The sequence below is a fragment of the Lasioglossum baleicum genome, chromosome 2, assembly GCF_051020765.1.
Source record: "Lasioglossum baleicum chromosome 2, iyLasBale1, whole genome shotgun sequence".
Taxonomy (NCBI): Eukaryota; Metazoa; Arthropoda; class Insecta; order Hymenoptera; family Halictidae; genus Lasioglossum; species Lasioglossum baleicum.
The window spans coordinates 16,156,227-16,172,460 of NC_134930.1; the positions used below are offsets into that span (position 1 = coordinate 16,156,227).

At 37.1% G+C, this 16,234-nt stretch overlaps 2 protein-coding genes across 3 annotated transcripts; one reads left to right on the plus strand and one right to left on the minus strand.

Moving 5' to 3' along the window:
- Window positions 1-716: 716 nt before the first annotated feature.
- Window positions 717-9,364, plus strand: LOC143221564 (uncharacterized). Of its 2 annotated transcripts, none has more exons than XM_076446985.1 (8): window positions 717-970; window positions 2,083-2,157; window positions 2,222-2,422; window positions 2,883-3,050; window positions 3,122-3,271; window positions 3,603-3,705; window positions 3,774-4,025; window positions 4,319-9,364. In XM_076446985.1, the coding sequence occupies exons 2-8, from the start codon at window positions 2,083-2,085 to the stop codon at window positions 6,625-6,627; spliced, it is 3,258 nt and encodes a 1,085-aa protein (XP_076303100.1). In that variant the 5' UTR covers window positions 717-970; the 3' UTR covers window positions 6,628-9,364. The 2 variants fall into 2 exon arrangements, with proteins under 2 accessions (XP_076303100.1, XP_076303094.1); XM_076446979.1 differs by lacking the exon at window positions 717-970 and adding an exon at window positions 1,992-2,015.
- LOC143216376 (cilia- and flagella-associated protein 70) lies at window positions 8,699-16,133 on the minus strand. Its single transcript, XM_076439349.1, has 19 exons — window positions 16,062-16,133; window positions 15,659-15,854; window positions 15,148-15,315; window positions 14,812-15,059; window positions 14,408-14,584; window positions 14,226-14,326; window positions 13,937-14,064; window positions 13,528-13,673; window positions 13,258-13,403; window positions 13,060-13,183; window positions 11,708-11,851; window positions 11,440-11,622; window positions 11,179-11,312; window positions 10,763-10,911; window positions 10,512-10,672; window positions 10,242-10,388; window positions 9,905-10,156; window positions 9,188-9,337; window positions 8,699-8,852 (listed from the first exon to the last, which is right to left on the minus strand). The coding sequence occupies exons 1-19, from the start codon at window positions 16,131-16,133 to the stop codon at window positions 8,712-8,714; spliced, it is 2,967 nt and encodes a 988-aa protein (XP_076295464.1). The 3' UTR covers window positions 8,699-8,711.
- Between the last annotated feature and the right edge of the window lie 101 nt (window positions 16,134-16,234).

Sequence of the window (16,234 nt, forward strand, 5' to 3'; positions counted from 1 at the left end):
CACACGGGCAGAGTAGAAGTACGTTCGTGTGTAGCGCGTGCGCAGCAGAAGCAATGGCGAGGACGGTAAGTCCACGGTCCGTCAGAGTGGGGGGTCCTGTGCCGGAGGGGAAACGTCCTCGCGTCCACGATTCTGGCATGTTCTGGCATCACTGCCCTGTCCTCCTATAATTCTACCAGCTACCATTGACTATATTAGATTTAGACTGATTTAGACTGCGGATTTTATGCATTTATGACAAAAATGAGCGGGCAAAAGAACATCTATGTGTCATTTTTAATTATATTTGTAATCATATACAAGGTGAGGAGTGGTGAGGAGAAAGAACACATATACTGTTGTAACTGGTTGTAACCAGTTGTAACTAATTCGTAAATATTTTTTATTTCTCACCAAAAAAATGACAAGACGATGAGGTACAAATGGAACCTACATTATCTTCAGCATGGAACAGAATCTCCATCATCTTTTTCTATCTAATTTCCTTTCTGTATAAATATATATTTGCCAATGAATATCATGATATAAGATGGAACACTCATCTCAGCCGGTGTTTGTTATTTATCTACAAACTAATCATTAAATACAAAATGAATAATTAATTTTTTAATTCTCTTGATCACGTATCAGGTATTTATTTGATAACTTGGTACGACTTTAGTAAATCAATATCGCAAAATAAAACTAGCGAGTGATTCGAATTTCCGGTGAAGTTGGCACGTTCCTGAACAGTTTGCAAGCGGAAATGAAAACCACTGGGCCACAGTAATTTTCTTATCCGCACCGTGAAACGTGAAACATCCGTACTTGTCGCGTTGTCGTGCGAATGTGTTCTCTCTTAGGAAACTAAGAGAAGTGTTCGACAGTGGCATATGTGGCTGATCGTTCAGTGAAAAACAGCATAACACAATCGTCCGTGATGTTTTAATATTTCTCACCTCAGAGCGTCCGCTACCTACACTTTGCAAACGTACGTTCCTGTCCCTGCACGTTCATATATCGTAATGCATCAAAATAATCGGACTCTGAACGCCGATAACAAATTCCCTGAATTAACAAGAAAATTGTCCGTGTGACCTATATTCTGAATAACTTTAATTTCATCCGGAGTCGAACTACATACATAGTTTGGAGGCCTACATTCCTTTCGCCTTAAAACTTTTTCATTTACATAAACCGACACGTATTTATGTATATCTATATATGCACACCTCCTATATACGTATAGGACTGCATTTCTATTAAAAAAAATCATTTTCGTTCGAGAATGGGTACCTATTTAATTCGAAATTACATTAGACTGCGTCGTTGTCAATACAAATATTTAGCCTACTGCGGCAGGTTAATTTTTCTCGACTATCTGTGCCGAATTCGTTTTTGTTTTCGTAGAAAGGCACGATTTTACTTCGCGCAGCATTACTAGCAAAATGGATCGTATCGTTTATCGGCACCGTTTGGAATTCGAACGTGGAAACGTTATGAAATGAAGCGTCGAAACGTGACACGAATCGGTCTACCTACTTTTACACTCGTATATAGATATACTGTGTCTCAATATTTAAAAAGGTTCTGCTCGCCGAGATTGATCTACTGTGTTCAAAATTATTTTATCATTATCATTAGACTGCGGATCTTAATACATTTATGGCTTCTAAAATCTTTCAAACAATGCCGTGATTTTTAGTTATTCCGGAACTACAAAGACTACTAACACTGAAAATAAGATTCTACATGATTCCAATTTCTTAAAATTTGAAATTGCATAAACATCCGTCTATATAATTATCATATTTATTATATATGACTGAAGACAGTGGATCTTTATGTAAAAAAAATTTTCTACCTGAATTACAACAAACTAGAGCAGAATAGAAATTTATTTTCTTTCTTAATATGTTTAATAGGTTGAAGACAATATAACAGTATTTTCAAATAAAAGAAAATCCACTGTCTATATATGACATTCTTTATGTAAATTGGATAAACTGATCTGTTGATTTAATAAAATGTTGAATGTACGAATTTTAAACATCCAAAGATGTCTCTACAGTGTTCGTTTTTAATTCTGGATTTATTTTTCAGATGACATCTAACGCACTCGAAGAAAAAATTAATAAAATTAGGCAACAAAATGAAGAAATTAGAAGGAGACATCAGGTGTGTATCGTAATGTGGACAAATAACAAACAATACAAATTACTTGAACTCTTTTTATTATTAGGAGGTGGAAGAGGATAAAAAGAACGCAGCTAAACTCAATGCCTTAGTTCAAATGGTACCGTCATCCGACTGGCCGGAAAGGAAGGAGCCACCAGAATTTTCGAATCCACCCAAGGCTAAACCGAAGCTGGCTAAAGAGAAGCATGAGTACACGATGCAAGCTCATCCTGTCGAGGGAAAGAAAATACATTCGTTTGCTCATGTAGGCTATGTGATCTTATGTACATGCTTCCGCAAGTTGTTTCTGCATAAAATGTTGTATGTTACTTGGACAAGTTAGCGTATCCGTACCTTATGGGGATAGACTCGTTTCCAGGACTGTAACGGTGCTGGATGCGCCTTCTCATTTCTCGATAATGCAAAGATAGGGTTTTTCAGTTGTCAAAAGCGCTAGATAAAAGATCAATCTAGGTTGCAGTTGCTCTCAAAATTCCTACTTTTACGTTTACGAGGCGTAATTTGCATTATTCGAAAATAGCTACATGTGCAGCTGTATGCTTCCAAATATTTTACCTTAAAATACCGAAATTACTTTTTTGCCAACCCAATAATATTACGTAGGTTATTTATTGTAATTTTATTAATTCGTGGAATATTTTTAATACTAAAATGGACTTGACAAGAGGCTTTTGAAGTGCATCTAAGATAGCAATCTTTTGCAGGGAGAAGGCCCACCACCCGACCCCAAGTACAATTTCCTGGCAGACTCTGAACGAGAAGAGCCTGGTACAGAATACACGAAGGAACCCTCTGGAAATAAGTCCCACAACAAAGTAATGCGGGGAAACTTTAAAGCGAAAAGGGGGGGCAGAGAAAATCATATGCAAAAGGTACATAACAACATTAAACTTTGATATTCTCTTTTGTTCTGAATAATTAACTCTGTTAATATTGATAACAGGATAACAAAGTGTACAAAGGAAATTATAGGGACGAATCTCAGCCAGGATACGATGCTTGGAGAGCAGAGAGGAACCGCATTGATGAAGATCGTATCAGCAGGCAGAGAACTGCTGAAGGAAACTGGCGGCGAGAGTGGGATAATGATAAAGTATGATTAATACTAGACTGCGGATCTTTATGCATTTATAGTATGTATACATGTATGGTAATAAACATTAATGACACCTGTACTCTATGCTTACCATAAGGAATTACCTGGGTGGCAAATTTAACTTGTTCCTCGTCCTGGTCTTTTACGAAATAAAGATATAATTATGCATAAAGATCCACAGTTTAATTACCAGTGACACTGGCATTATATATTTGCGTTGTTTTTCGTATTTATGCATTTTAAAAATAGTTGTTGTGGCTATCAGTCGAAAGAATGTCAGATTAAATGAATTTCTACCGTTGGTGTAACCGGGATCTCTAAATTGCAGATGCATATTATAGACGACGTAGCGAAGAAAGCAACGAGATCTACGTTGGGCGACTTTGCGAAGAAAGATCATAAAGACTCTGACAGGAGATATCATTCGAATAGTATGTTATAATGCCATTGAATGCATATATTTTATAATTTTTGGTGTTATAAACTGTATTCTTTTTAGATAACGAGTATATCTCCCACAGTAGAGGTGGAAGAGGTGCCTCTCATCGTGGCACTTCAAAGAACTACTATGGTAATTACGACAATCGGTCTCATAATATGTACGATCAGCATAGAAACAATGTGACAATGCCAGTGAAGCCGCCTTTGTCCCCAACTTCCGAAGAGAGGACTGTAATTGCTACTGATTCCAGTATCAAAGTCACAGTAAACCAGGGTAACACATCTAAGGGCCCTGTAATGAGTGTTAAAGGTACTATGCAATGCTTATATTTTCTTCGTAACATTTTGCTAGATGATCGATAGTTGCTTTTCCTTCTTCTTCTTTTTCTTCATTAAACCAGACATCGGCAAGGAGCTGCACACACACGCGCAGTTCATACGGCACGTGCCTGAGCTGGCTCGAGAACTAGGGCCGTCACGATGAGCGAGACGCGCGGCCGGATAAAGGAGGTGTAGCCCTCGAAAATCGGCCGAAGTGTGTAGCTCCTTGTAGCAGTCTAGTCATTACGAACAGCGATCAACATTGCGATCAATATATTACAGTGAACTCTCCGAGCATTGCCGGAACAGGAAGAGTAGGTCCACGACAAAGAACTCGAGTGACCTATAGTCATTCTGACGCGGACGCGCCTGTTCCCGAAAGTGAGCCTTTCAATCGTCAAAAATCATTTGAGGATAAGTCGAAAGGAACTTACTTTAACAACCCGAAATCGCCCAATGTGAAAAGATCGCACTCGCAAAAGAAGAAAGAAGGTGAAGCGAAGTATCCATATCAGAGAAAAGAGATTTGGAGGGAAGAAGGCGATGCGAACTCCCCAAGGTATCACGAAAACGAGTACAGAACTTACACGTCAAGAAACATACAGAAGTCTCAACCTATCAAGTCCCCAAAGGCTGTCAGAAGAGACATAAAACCAGTGGAAGATAACCTAAACGCGGACTCCCCTTCTAAAAATCAGATTCAATGTTCAAATACCGATTCAACGAAACTCGAACGGGAGGCTGTAACAGAGAAGAACGAGACGTTAGAAGTATCTGAATTATCCGATCAAATACAACCATCTAATGGCGAGTCGGATATTAAAAATGAGGATAGCGATAACATGTCTGGTATGGAAGTGGAGCAAGTCTCGACTTCCTTACCAGAAAGTGCTCAGACGGGTGCTGAGAATCCTGAAAAAGTTACCAAAGATGACAAGAATGTGATTTATCCTAACGAAAACGAGTATCTTGAAAGTGTTGGTCAGGAAGGATGTATTGCGAGCGATGCGGGAGGGAAGTTACAAGAAAATAGTATGTCTTCCGAAGGACTCGTTTCTAATACTACGGAACCAGTCGTGAATGAATCAAAAGCAATCGTGGAACCAGTGACAAACGAATCAGAAGCTAACGTGGAATCAGCGAAAGATGAGTCAGAAACTACCGCAGAACCATTGGCTGAATCTATACCTAAAATGGATGCAGTATCAGCTGAGTCGATAGTGAAATCAGCATCAATTGAATTAGCATCAGTTGAATTAATATCAAGTGAATCAGTACGTAAACTGGAACCAGTTTCTTCTGAATCAGTACCAAAGCTAGAATCAGTTTCAACTGAATCCAATGAAGAAGCAGTTCCAGCTGAATCGAATGAAGAATCAGTTCCAGCTGAATCGAATGAAGAATCAGTTTCAGCTGAATCAGTACCTAAAACGGAACCAGTTTCTGCTGAATTGGTATCTAAAATAGAACCAGTTCCAACTGAACCAGTAGCTAAAACGGAATCAGTTTCTGTCGAATTGGTTCTTAAAGTGGAACCAGTTACTGCTGAATTAGTGCCTCAAGTGGTACCAGTCCTTGCTGAGTTGGAACCTACAGTGGAATCAGCTTCTGCTGAATCAGTACCTAAAGTAGAATCAGTTCCAACTGAATCAGCAGCTAAAACGGAATCAGTTTCTGTCGAATTGGTTCTTAAAGTGGAACCAGTTACTGCTGAATTAGTGCCTCAAGTGGTACCAGTCCTTGCTGAGTTGGAACCTACAGTGGAATCAGCTTCTGCTGAATCAGTACCTAAAGTAGAACCAGTTCCAACTGAATCAGCAGCTAAAGTGGAAGGAGTTCCAGCTGAATCAGTACCTAAAGTAGAACCAGTTCCAACTGAATCAGCAGTTAAAGTGGAAGGAGTTCCAGCTGAATTAGTACCTAAAACGGAATCAGTTTCTGTTGAATCTGTACCTAAAGTAGATCCAGTTTCAGCTGAATTGGTACCTAAAGTAGAACCTATTTCAACTGAATCGGTAGCTAAAGTGGAACCAGTCCCAGCTGAATCAGTACCTAAAGCGGAGCCAGTTCGAACTGAATCTATACCCAAAGTAGAACCAGTTCCAACTGAATTAGTACCCAAAGTGGAACCAGTTTCAGCTGAATTGGTACCTACAGTGGAACCAGTTCCAGTCGAATCAGTACCAAATGAAAGCAATAACGCGTCCAAAGCTTCCGCCACGGTAGCAGCTTCGAACAAAGAGGATCACCAGCTACAAATCAGTGAACTGGTTGTAAAGGAGGACTGTGATACTGTCAACGATGAAATTCCCGAACATCGAAGGACATCATCGACAAAGAACGAACCCGCGTCTTCGTTGGAGGCTGAAGCGAATTCTGTGATAAACACCGAGAATCAATTAGTCTGCGGCGACGAGTCGATTGATAAACAAACATTGCTCGCAGACGCCGAAATAGTTAACAAAATAGACAAGGACAACGAGCGCACCAATAAGAAATCGCAGGAAACGAGTCCAGAAAATACTCACTCAATGGTTGAGAATAAGGAGACGATCGAGGCGACAGAGAATGATGCTAGGGTAGAGCTGTAACATTTCGCAATAAGAACTGTATCAATTAGCCGTAAAACAATCGAACGGATACTACATCGATTTTTGATATTAGAAACATTTTCAATGCTCGCTTCTATTATAAATGGTCCTTGAACGTAGAATCAGAACAAAACCGTTTTTATAGAAACGAAAAATAAGCGTCGTTACGCGAATTTCTAACTAGTAGGAATCAGACTATTATTATTTTTCCGTTACCGTTGTTCGAGAATTATTTTCAATTTACGGATCATCTGGACTCTGGACTGCGGAATTTTATGTATATGTTGACGACAACCTCCATAAAATTATGGAACTCTTAAATTCGATAATACTTAATACTGGTTTCATTTATTTCGAGTTAATTTTAGTTGCTTCAGATTAGGATAAACTTTCGCAGTCTGGAAGCGTTATTTATCTTATCAATTGACGAGTCTTTATGGCAGCTTGAACCATACAGAGTGACTCGCGAAAAGCATATTTCTAAAACGAACATTCGAAGAGATGCTTTCGGGATCACTGTTGACCGAGTGATGCTGACTGCGCACAATCGCATTGCTATTGATTAATCGATCCTTTCCAGTTTTGTTTACTTTCGATTTTAATACCATAAACATTTTTTGGATTTTGCTAGACTACATACAGACTTATGTAGAACGTGTCATTAACGAAATCATTCTGGAGAATTGACCTTCCGTTTCTGTTGCTAACGATAACTGAGAGACTGCAAAGGATTAGCGCAATGACAAAAAATGGGTACCGACATCTGTTCAAGTCGCACTCGAATGATATTTTTATAATTGGCAATAGTTATTAGCTATATATATTGTATATTAGAGATTGAGATATATCTATATCCTTTGAATACCTTGCAGAACGGGAATGAACGGTGCTCATTGAACCGTTGTTTCCGCGAACAATGGTATTAACATTCTAAATATTATCATGTTCAAGATGGTACGCTATATTTATTTTGATCCTACAATCAGTCGAGGAGCAATGTTATGTTACTTTATAGTTTATCTATATATACAGGGTGGGGCAATACCTGTCTAAAAAAAAAACTGTCCATTTTGAATATGTATTGCCGTTATTTGTAATAATATGTAACAATGTTATGTACAAAACTTACACGATATAGAGGAGGGTATACATAGTGACACAAACATTTTCTGCATGGGTGGAGGCATAGAGGAGATTTCAAGGTCACCCTGATTTTTTAAAATGTAGTGTCCTACTTTTTATACCATAGATCGATAGAGTATCAAATTCTTAGTATAAAAGTGTTGACCTTCATATGTCGTAAACTTAATATTGAGATCAATACATTTTTACTCAGAATTCGATAGTATATCGGCTATCGATTCATGATACAGAAAGTAGGTCTTTCCATTAAAAAAAAGTCAAGGTGACCTTGAAATCTCTGAAATACCTCCACCCACGTAGTAAATGTTTGTTTCACAATATCCCCCCTCTATGCCGCGTAAGTTTTGTATATAACATTTTTTCATATTATTACAAATAACGGCAATATTCGAAGTGGACATACTTACTGCCCCACCCTGCATATTACATATGTATATTTATTTACATCTTTTTACTAAAAGATTATTTATTGTTCGTTTCGTTTTATTTAAATTATGTAATATTTTTGTTAACTTCTTTCTTTATGTTTTATTTTGTATTTATCGCGCAAGGTAACATTTGGCTGACGCGTACGAAAACTGCACCGCTACTAAATCGTATATTTAATGAATGATAGAAATGCTTTTCTTTTTCTACTTAATCGAACACGGAGATATGTGACTATGAGTGTATGCGATCAACTATTACGCATGCGAAATTGCAGTTAATATGTAAATCCAGTGAAGAAAGTCGGCGAACGCTCTAATTTTAAAGTTTTCTTAAAGAAATGAAATTGTAGAGTATCTGTACGTGTAATTGTTATTTTCTGTTATTGTCTGGTATCAGAACAATGTTGAAATTTTCGTAGACAAAAGTTTTTTAATCGAGTGCCATCAAGGTTTTACAACTGACTGGCAGTATTGTTTTCGTTCTTTCTATTTTGTTGTATTCAGTGCCATTGTTTAAAAGTAATCCTCGAACTCTTCTTCGTCGGAGTCCTTGACAAGATCATCATGTTCTGTTACCAAAATTGGTGGTGCGTAATCCAAAGCCTCCATCGCGTTCGTTATTCTCAGCCACAGTTTTGTATTTTTAAGATTATTCTGATATATGCAGAAAATAAACAATAAAAGTTGTTAATAAACGCACGCTGTCTATTCTTTTACTGTTCTACTGGACGTTTAACACGTTAACCTTCTGATAAACTTTGACTCTCTCACATTTAGGCTCATTGACACTAGGTTTACCGAGTACATGCCGATTATTGAGATTGTAAAGATACATCAATGAAATTTTGTTAGACGTATTCTTGTTATGTTTACAAAGTAATGTAAAATTGTCACTTTTAGTGCTCCGTAAACTTAGTGTTAATTGAGTTACATCGTCCAGCAGTCAATGTGTTAATGAATTAGGATACACTACAAGGTGCTATACTTACTTTTACCATTTCTCTGTAGCACTGGCAAAACTCGTCATACCTTCTCAGAGTTAGGTTCAACAGACACAAATGGCCCCAGATCTCTGGATTCAAATTGTCGAGTCTGTTTGCCTCGGACATGGTTGCTTCTGCTTCTGTAAACTTCTCAAGCTGAAATAAAATGAACTTCCAATAAAATGTCTCTCTATTAAGTCAATCTTTAATTTATTAACCCTAGAATGACTAAAAGACGGAGGCTCTTTCGACCCACAGAATGAAACATGTCCAAGACATTATTTCTGTCGTTGATATAACAATGTCACATATTTGTTTAACAAAGATACTATTAGAAATATACAGGGTGAGGCACCTAGGACTTACACAAGAAAATATCTCTGTTGTCTTTAATACTACAAAAAAATGTTTCAGACAGAAAATGTTTGTTTCAGTGGGGCAATTATTGTGACGGAGAAATTTTTTTTCTCTAGGTCAGATTTTCCGACATTTCAAGGTCATCGTCGTTTTTTTTACGTGGAACGACGTATTTTGACTAGTGTAACATTATAGCTAATGAAAAGACAAATTCAACGATGCATAATATGTTGACCTTCAAATGACCTTCGAAGGAGTTATTCTTCAAAAAGCATAAATTCACGTACGAAGACCATGTTCATGCTTACCGTACTCTGGATAGAGTACAGTTCTTTAGCCTTTCTAGGATTAAAATATTTTTCTGACCTCATAGCAACTCATGCCAGCACCCAGCCAAGTATGAGAAGTAGGCGAGGACTTGCAAGCACTTAGAAATACATTTTTAGCTCGTTCATAATCCTTAGTATTATAATAATGATATCCTAATCTGACTTCCACCAAGTGCAACGTCTTAGGCCTGTCGAACAACATACGTGCAAACTCGTAGCACTCCATAGCCTTCTCGGTGTCATCTATTCTCAAGTAGCAATGTCCCATTAAGCTACTGATGGCATAATCCTACAAAAAGCAGGTTTTATATCAATAAACATGCCTTATATAATTATCGTAAATTTCAGGGAGGGAATATATCGATAAGGCCTACCATTCCATAGTCGCATTTGACTTCTTCTAAATGAGTTAACGCATCTTCGTATCGGTTTGACAAGTAATGATCCACTGCCATGTAATATAGAAAGTGTGTTGATCGACCAGACTCGAATAATTCTTGTGCTAGAGCAATTCCTGCAAGCTAATAATGCGGACGTTACTTAATTTAATTAATTTATTCTTGGTAAGAAGCTTATTTGAAAGTCCATTTACATGGACTTGGTTCGAGGCTTCAAAAGTCCACTTAAGGGTGAATTTAGTTTACCTCACAGAGATGCAGTTTCAGTAAAAATATTGCAGTGTTCATGTACAAGTTACCCTTAGGACAGTGAGCTGTTGACCAAGCTAATGGTTCATTGGGGAGCTTTATTGGTTGAGTCTTGTCCTTCATACACTTTTCTGCAATTCGTAGTGTGAGATCGATTCCTACATAAAACGACTCGGATCAGTTCATTTTACCACTGGAACATTTTCTATTCTTGATAGTGTTGATTTGAACATTAATTGTCGATTTACCTGGATAATATTCGGTTCGTATGTAGAACAAATGCAAAGTGGCCCAACCCTCGTAGAACCGTGGATAAAAGTCAGTAACGGCTCTTAAAAAGACCTCTGCTTCCTTGTAGTTAGAATTTTCGAACAATATTGCCCCGTACACTAATAATCTGAGGACATTCATTTAAATTCGGATTATTTATCGATTAACGATTACTAGACTGCGGATCTTTATGCATTTATAGCAAAATTGAATAGACGAAATTCAAAATTATTGGAAAATTTTCAATATTGAAGACGTCAATAGTTTTGCTCTGTTAAAATCATTAAGGGAAGAAATAACAATCAATTTAGTTTCTATTCCTTGCAATCGATGCAGACAATCTTTATTTTGCATAAAGATCCGCAGTCTAATGATTACCATGTAAAATACTCACGCGAACACATATCGTGTGTCTAACGAAATAGCTTCTAAACAACAATGTCTCGCACGCTCAATGTCGCCAATCTGTTTAAGATAAACTGCATATTTTGTCCATGGCACTGGGCTGTTTCTAGCTAACGATATTTCCTGAAAATATAATCGTTAAAAATAATTGTTCTCTCATATTAAAACAATCCTTTCCTTTCATCGCACAACAATGATATATAAAATTTAATAAACGGAATTCCATGGAATATTGAATAGTGCGATTTACGGCTTTGTAATATTGTCTTGCTCTATCATAGTCCCCAAACTCGTAAGCTTCTTCAGCACATAAGTCCGCTGCTTTTTCAGTATGGCTTTCCGGTATGGTATCTGTGAATCTGCCCTCGACAACTGTGTTTATTGCCACGTGCATTTGTTCTACGAGGTAAGTGTACACTGACACGATGAAATTCTAGAAATTTCAACAATTCTCGATTACCATATCATTCGCTTCTTCTCTGTGTTATGTTCTTTCTCCGATATCATTTGTTTAGCACCTGAGTCGAATGGTCGTCGATCATGTTCGGTGGCATCTTGAATTTCTGATCAAGCAGCATGGTCACTTTTGATCGAAGCGTGTTACGCAACGACAAATACAGTCCAGTTTTATATAGGTATTGAGTGAAACATGACAATTCATCCTGCAATAATTACCTGCGTTCAACGAATCGATTTAATTCTGGTATGTAGTACAGGGTGGTTTAAGGAACACTCTGTACAATTGATTGAATTTATATTTACTGAATCAGATTCCTGGCAATATTTTATTCTCTGTTTCTCTACTCCGACTGTTTCAATTCTTGTGAAGGGCTCAGCACTATTCTTATTTTCGTCGCAGAAATCCTAGCTTGATCCGAATTTGCATACTTTAATAGTTAAACAGCAACCGTGATGTAATAGAGTACCTCATTTGAATTAATCCACGCAATTATATTCTATCCGACATTTCAAGTGGAATGACCGGACAAGAATGAATCTGTGATCAAACAAGTAGTGTAGGACAGCGTTTATGACCAAATAAGGAGAATAGGACAGCGCCTATGACCACACAAGTAGGATAGGAATGTATCTGTTACCAGACAAGTAGAATAGTAATGTGTCTGTGACCAGACAAGTAGCATAGGACAGCGCGTGTGACCGGACAAGTAGAATAGGAATGTATATCTGTGACCAGACAAGTAGAATAAGAATGTATCTGTGACCAGACAAGTAGAATAGGACAGCGCCTGTGACCGGACAAGTAGAATGGGAATGTTCTGTAACCAGACAAGTAGCATAGGACAGCGCTTGTGATCGGACAAGTAGAATAGGAATGTATCTGTGACGAGACAAGTAGAATGGGAATGTTCTGTGACCAGACAAGTAGAAGAGGAATGTACCTGTGACGAGACAATTAGAATGGGAATGTTCTGTAACCAGACAAGTAGCATAGGACAGCGCCTGTGATCGGACAAGTAGAATAGGAATGTATCTGTGACCAGACAAGTAGAATAAGAATGTATCTGTGACCAGACAAGTAGAATAGGACAGCGCCTGTGACCGGACAAGTAGAATAGGAATGTGTCTGTAACCAGACAAGTAGAATAGGACAGTGTCTGTGACCGGACAAGTAGAATAGGAATCTATCTGTGACGAGACAAGTAGAATGGGAATGTATCTGTTACCAGACAAGTAAAATAGGAATGTGTCTGTGACCAGACAAGTAGCATAAGACCGTGTCCGTAACCAGACAAGTAGAATAGCGTGGACTAATTGAAAGGAGATGACTCATATGATTTTCAAATATTTCAAAAAAATTAATATCAAACCCGTGAAGGGGAAAATAATATTGATTCGATTAGTGTCATACTCGATAACTTTCCGTAATATCTTCGACCAACTTCTGGATGCAATGCGTGTAGTGTTTGTCCGCTACATCGCCAGAGTAAGCGTATGGCTTCTTCTTTTCCCCTTTGGGAATCATCTCGTCGATTCTAGAAACACTTCGTTTTACATTTGAGAAAAAATTAACTTTCCTTACTTATGATACAAATTCTATTCAAATTACAAATTTGAATAGTCTGATAAAAGGTTGCACGAAATTAGAGGCTGACAAAGCTCCACTTCGATCACGATGACAGTAGGTTGGTCACTTGGCGATGTCAATGCTGTGGTTGAAGCTTCTTCGGTCTCAGAATTCACAGATTCTGAATGCTACAACCAAAATGGTCCATGTAAATTCTACCTCTTAAGAAGTGAATGAAAATTTTAGGTATTTAGACTAAATCTAATTAACTTTGATTTCGAAGATGCGAGACTATTGTTAAAGCTGGTCTACCTTCGAAGTTTTCTGTTTCTTTTCCCTCTCCTTTGAATCTTTGCCTCTCGTCTCCAGAACAAAAATATTCTTCTCGATACCAAGTTTGTCTGTTATGTCAGCTGCATTGTACGTGTGCAGCTGTCCGACGACTCGACAACTTTTCTCTGCGAAGATAAATAAATATTTTGATAATAAACATAGCGCCGTTTACGTACTCCTATATACAGGGTGTCCCAGCTAACTTGACCACCTTGAATATCTTTGTTGTTTTTAAAGATACGTCAAATGTCTGAAGGACAAAGTTGAATGGTAAAATGGGGCTCATAAGATACCAACAAAAATTTTTTTTTCATGTAATTTTGTTGGTATCTTATGAGCCCCATTTTACCATTCAACTTTATACATAAGTTAGGAAGTGTGAGCTTACTTCCAGGGAAAAGAAGTTCTGAGAGATCAATGTAGCATTGATAGAGTGTGGTTGTTTTCGTAGCGCTGCCTTTAGTTTTCTGTGGAGAGTCTCCTGCTACCAGGAATTGGAAGGGCCAATATTTGTACCTTTAAAACAATATTTAACGATTTTAGTTGTGCAATGAACCCGCAGAATTGTTTTCAATATCTTCATAGATCATTCATGTAAAATATCTAAAAAATGACTAAATCTATACTGTTCTATTAATATTATAATTTTTAATACAATTGGTTGTGTTGATACGTACTTTCTAATATGATTTTCCATCGCGTCAATCCCGGCTTTCCACAACACACATCTGTGAAGAGAATTCCACTCGATCCTGGGCATGTCTTCGCACACCTTTTCCTGAGATAATAAACTAATCACTCGGAAAATAGATCGTATTAAACCAGTACCATATATATTCATTTGTATGAACAATTCTACCGCAAAGTTTATATGTTTCTTAAACTCATTCCTCAGTCCCATAAAATCACATTCTAATTTGTACTTCGACAATCGAGCACGGTTCTCCAAATTTTCCAAAGTGTTCCAACGTTTCGTTCTCTCAACGTCTCTGTAACGTGTCCACGTTCCCTGTTCGAAGATTAAGTTTTCTGGGACCTGAAAAATTCCGAAAATTATATTCCCTCCAAAATAATTGTAAATTAATATTATTTTGAAATTATAAACGATCATAGAGAAAGAAGAGAAGAGCAGAATATATTGAGATGGGAGACGAACAATGAAAATGAAATATTTCTAAAGAGACTAGAAGTAATTTCCAAAATATTTTCAATATTAAATATGCATCATTCTTTGAAATAGTGTAATCACAAGGCTCTGATTACTTCCGAATCGATGTAGGCTATGGTTCCAGCTTTATATTCCAAATTCCCAACAAAAGATTCTGGAAGATTGTATATGCTTTCAACAGTGATGGTTAGAAAATTCACTGTTTCGTCTGATGGAAACAATGGCACGTGAAATAGGGATATCGTTGCAGTTAAAAGTGGAAGATTTTGCCAAGGGACTAATGATCCATCGTAGGAGAATTTTGGACTCTCCACAACGAGCTTCTCAACGTAACATTTTTCTCCTGGGGAAGCAATAAACAATAATTTATTACATAGAAACATTCGATAAAATTTGCACTGAAATATTAGTGAATGAAAGATTTAAGATACCTAGTATCAGAGGCATTAAATCAAGATTACAGATTCCCAGCATTGGTAATGCTGAGAAAGTTGTAGCTGCTTCTGTGAATATTGTTCTCGACTTCTTCTCACTGTTCGAAGCTGACGGACGCTCTTCTGTCATTTCTTGACCGTATTCTACTTCGTAAAAAGCCTTGACTGCAACATAGATCATTTATTATTAATCAGCGGATCTTTATGCATTTAGGAAGAAATTGGTTCGGCGAAATATAAAACAGTTTAAGATTTAGAAAATTCAAGAATGTTGTAATGTTGCTTTTAATGTAACAAAGTCGTTAAGGGATTAAATCAATTTTTATGTTATTTCTGCTTCCCGCAATCAATGCAAAACATTTTTATTTTGCATAAAGGTATACGCAGTCTATTTATTATAAATAAAGTTTTCAAGTATGAAAGAAAATTCTATTGAACATTTAAAGAATATGGTGTCACATGTGCATAATATGCAATTGTTTTGGAATTAAAGAATACTAATTATTACTTAATAAAGGCGTCGAAACGATCGCGTCGATATTTTTCCTATCGTCTCCAGGAATTGGTAAATAGGTTTCGAAATTGATATTCCAAATTGATAAGTCTTCCTCACAAGTTGATTTTACAAATACTGGCGGGCTTTCTCCTAGAACGACTCCATTGTGCTCCACCATGAATGATACATATATGTCGTTTTTCCTAATCTAAATTTTTTTAACACATTATATTAGTTCTATGGTTGTAAAAATAATAATCATGAAATAAAAATTCCAAAAACTCGAAACACTGGAGACTGTTATGAAACTTGACATAACATTATTTTAGTTTGTTCTATCGTAATCATTAACAAAGTCTGTATAAAACACGTAAATCTGAATTAACACCCGCAACCTAATTATTCGAATACTTACAATATTCTTGATAGTATTCAGATTAATCACAATCTTCCTGTCCTCCAACGAGTTCTTCCTCTGCAATTCCATTTTATCACAATGCTAACGATAATTATAGGTTACTTGAAATAAAATTGATGTCACCCATATTCTATTGTTTAAAACAAAATTAAATACGCAGTTGTATTCAC

What these genes read in the sequence shown, in the direction of transcription:
- LOC143221564 (XM_076446979.1), top strand. An exon ending in GAGAGTGGGATAATGATAAA is followed by an intron (nt 3,272 to 3,602) that starts GTATGATTAATA and finishes TCTAAATTGCAG; the next exon opens with ATGCATATTATAGACGACGT. An exon ending in CCCTGTAATGAGTGTTAAAG is followed by an intron (nt 4,026 to 4,318) that starts GTACTATGCAAT and finishes AATATATTACAG; the next exon opens with TGAACTCTCCGAGCATTGCC.
- LOC143216376 (XM_076439349.1), bottom strand. Translation starts at nt 16,133, where the DNA reads ATGGAATTGCAGAGGAAGAACTCGTTGGAGGACAGGAAGATTGTGATT. An exon ending in ACGAACCGAATATTATCCAG is followed by an intron (nt 10,673 to 10,762) that starts GTAAATCGACAA and finishes CGTTTTATGTAG; the next exon opens with GAATCGATCTCACACTACGA. An exon ending in GCTACAGAGAAATGGTAAAA is followed by an intron (nt 8,853 to 9,187) that starts GTAAGTATAGCA and finishes TGCATATATCAG; the next exon opens with AATAATCTTAAAAATACAAA.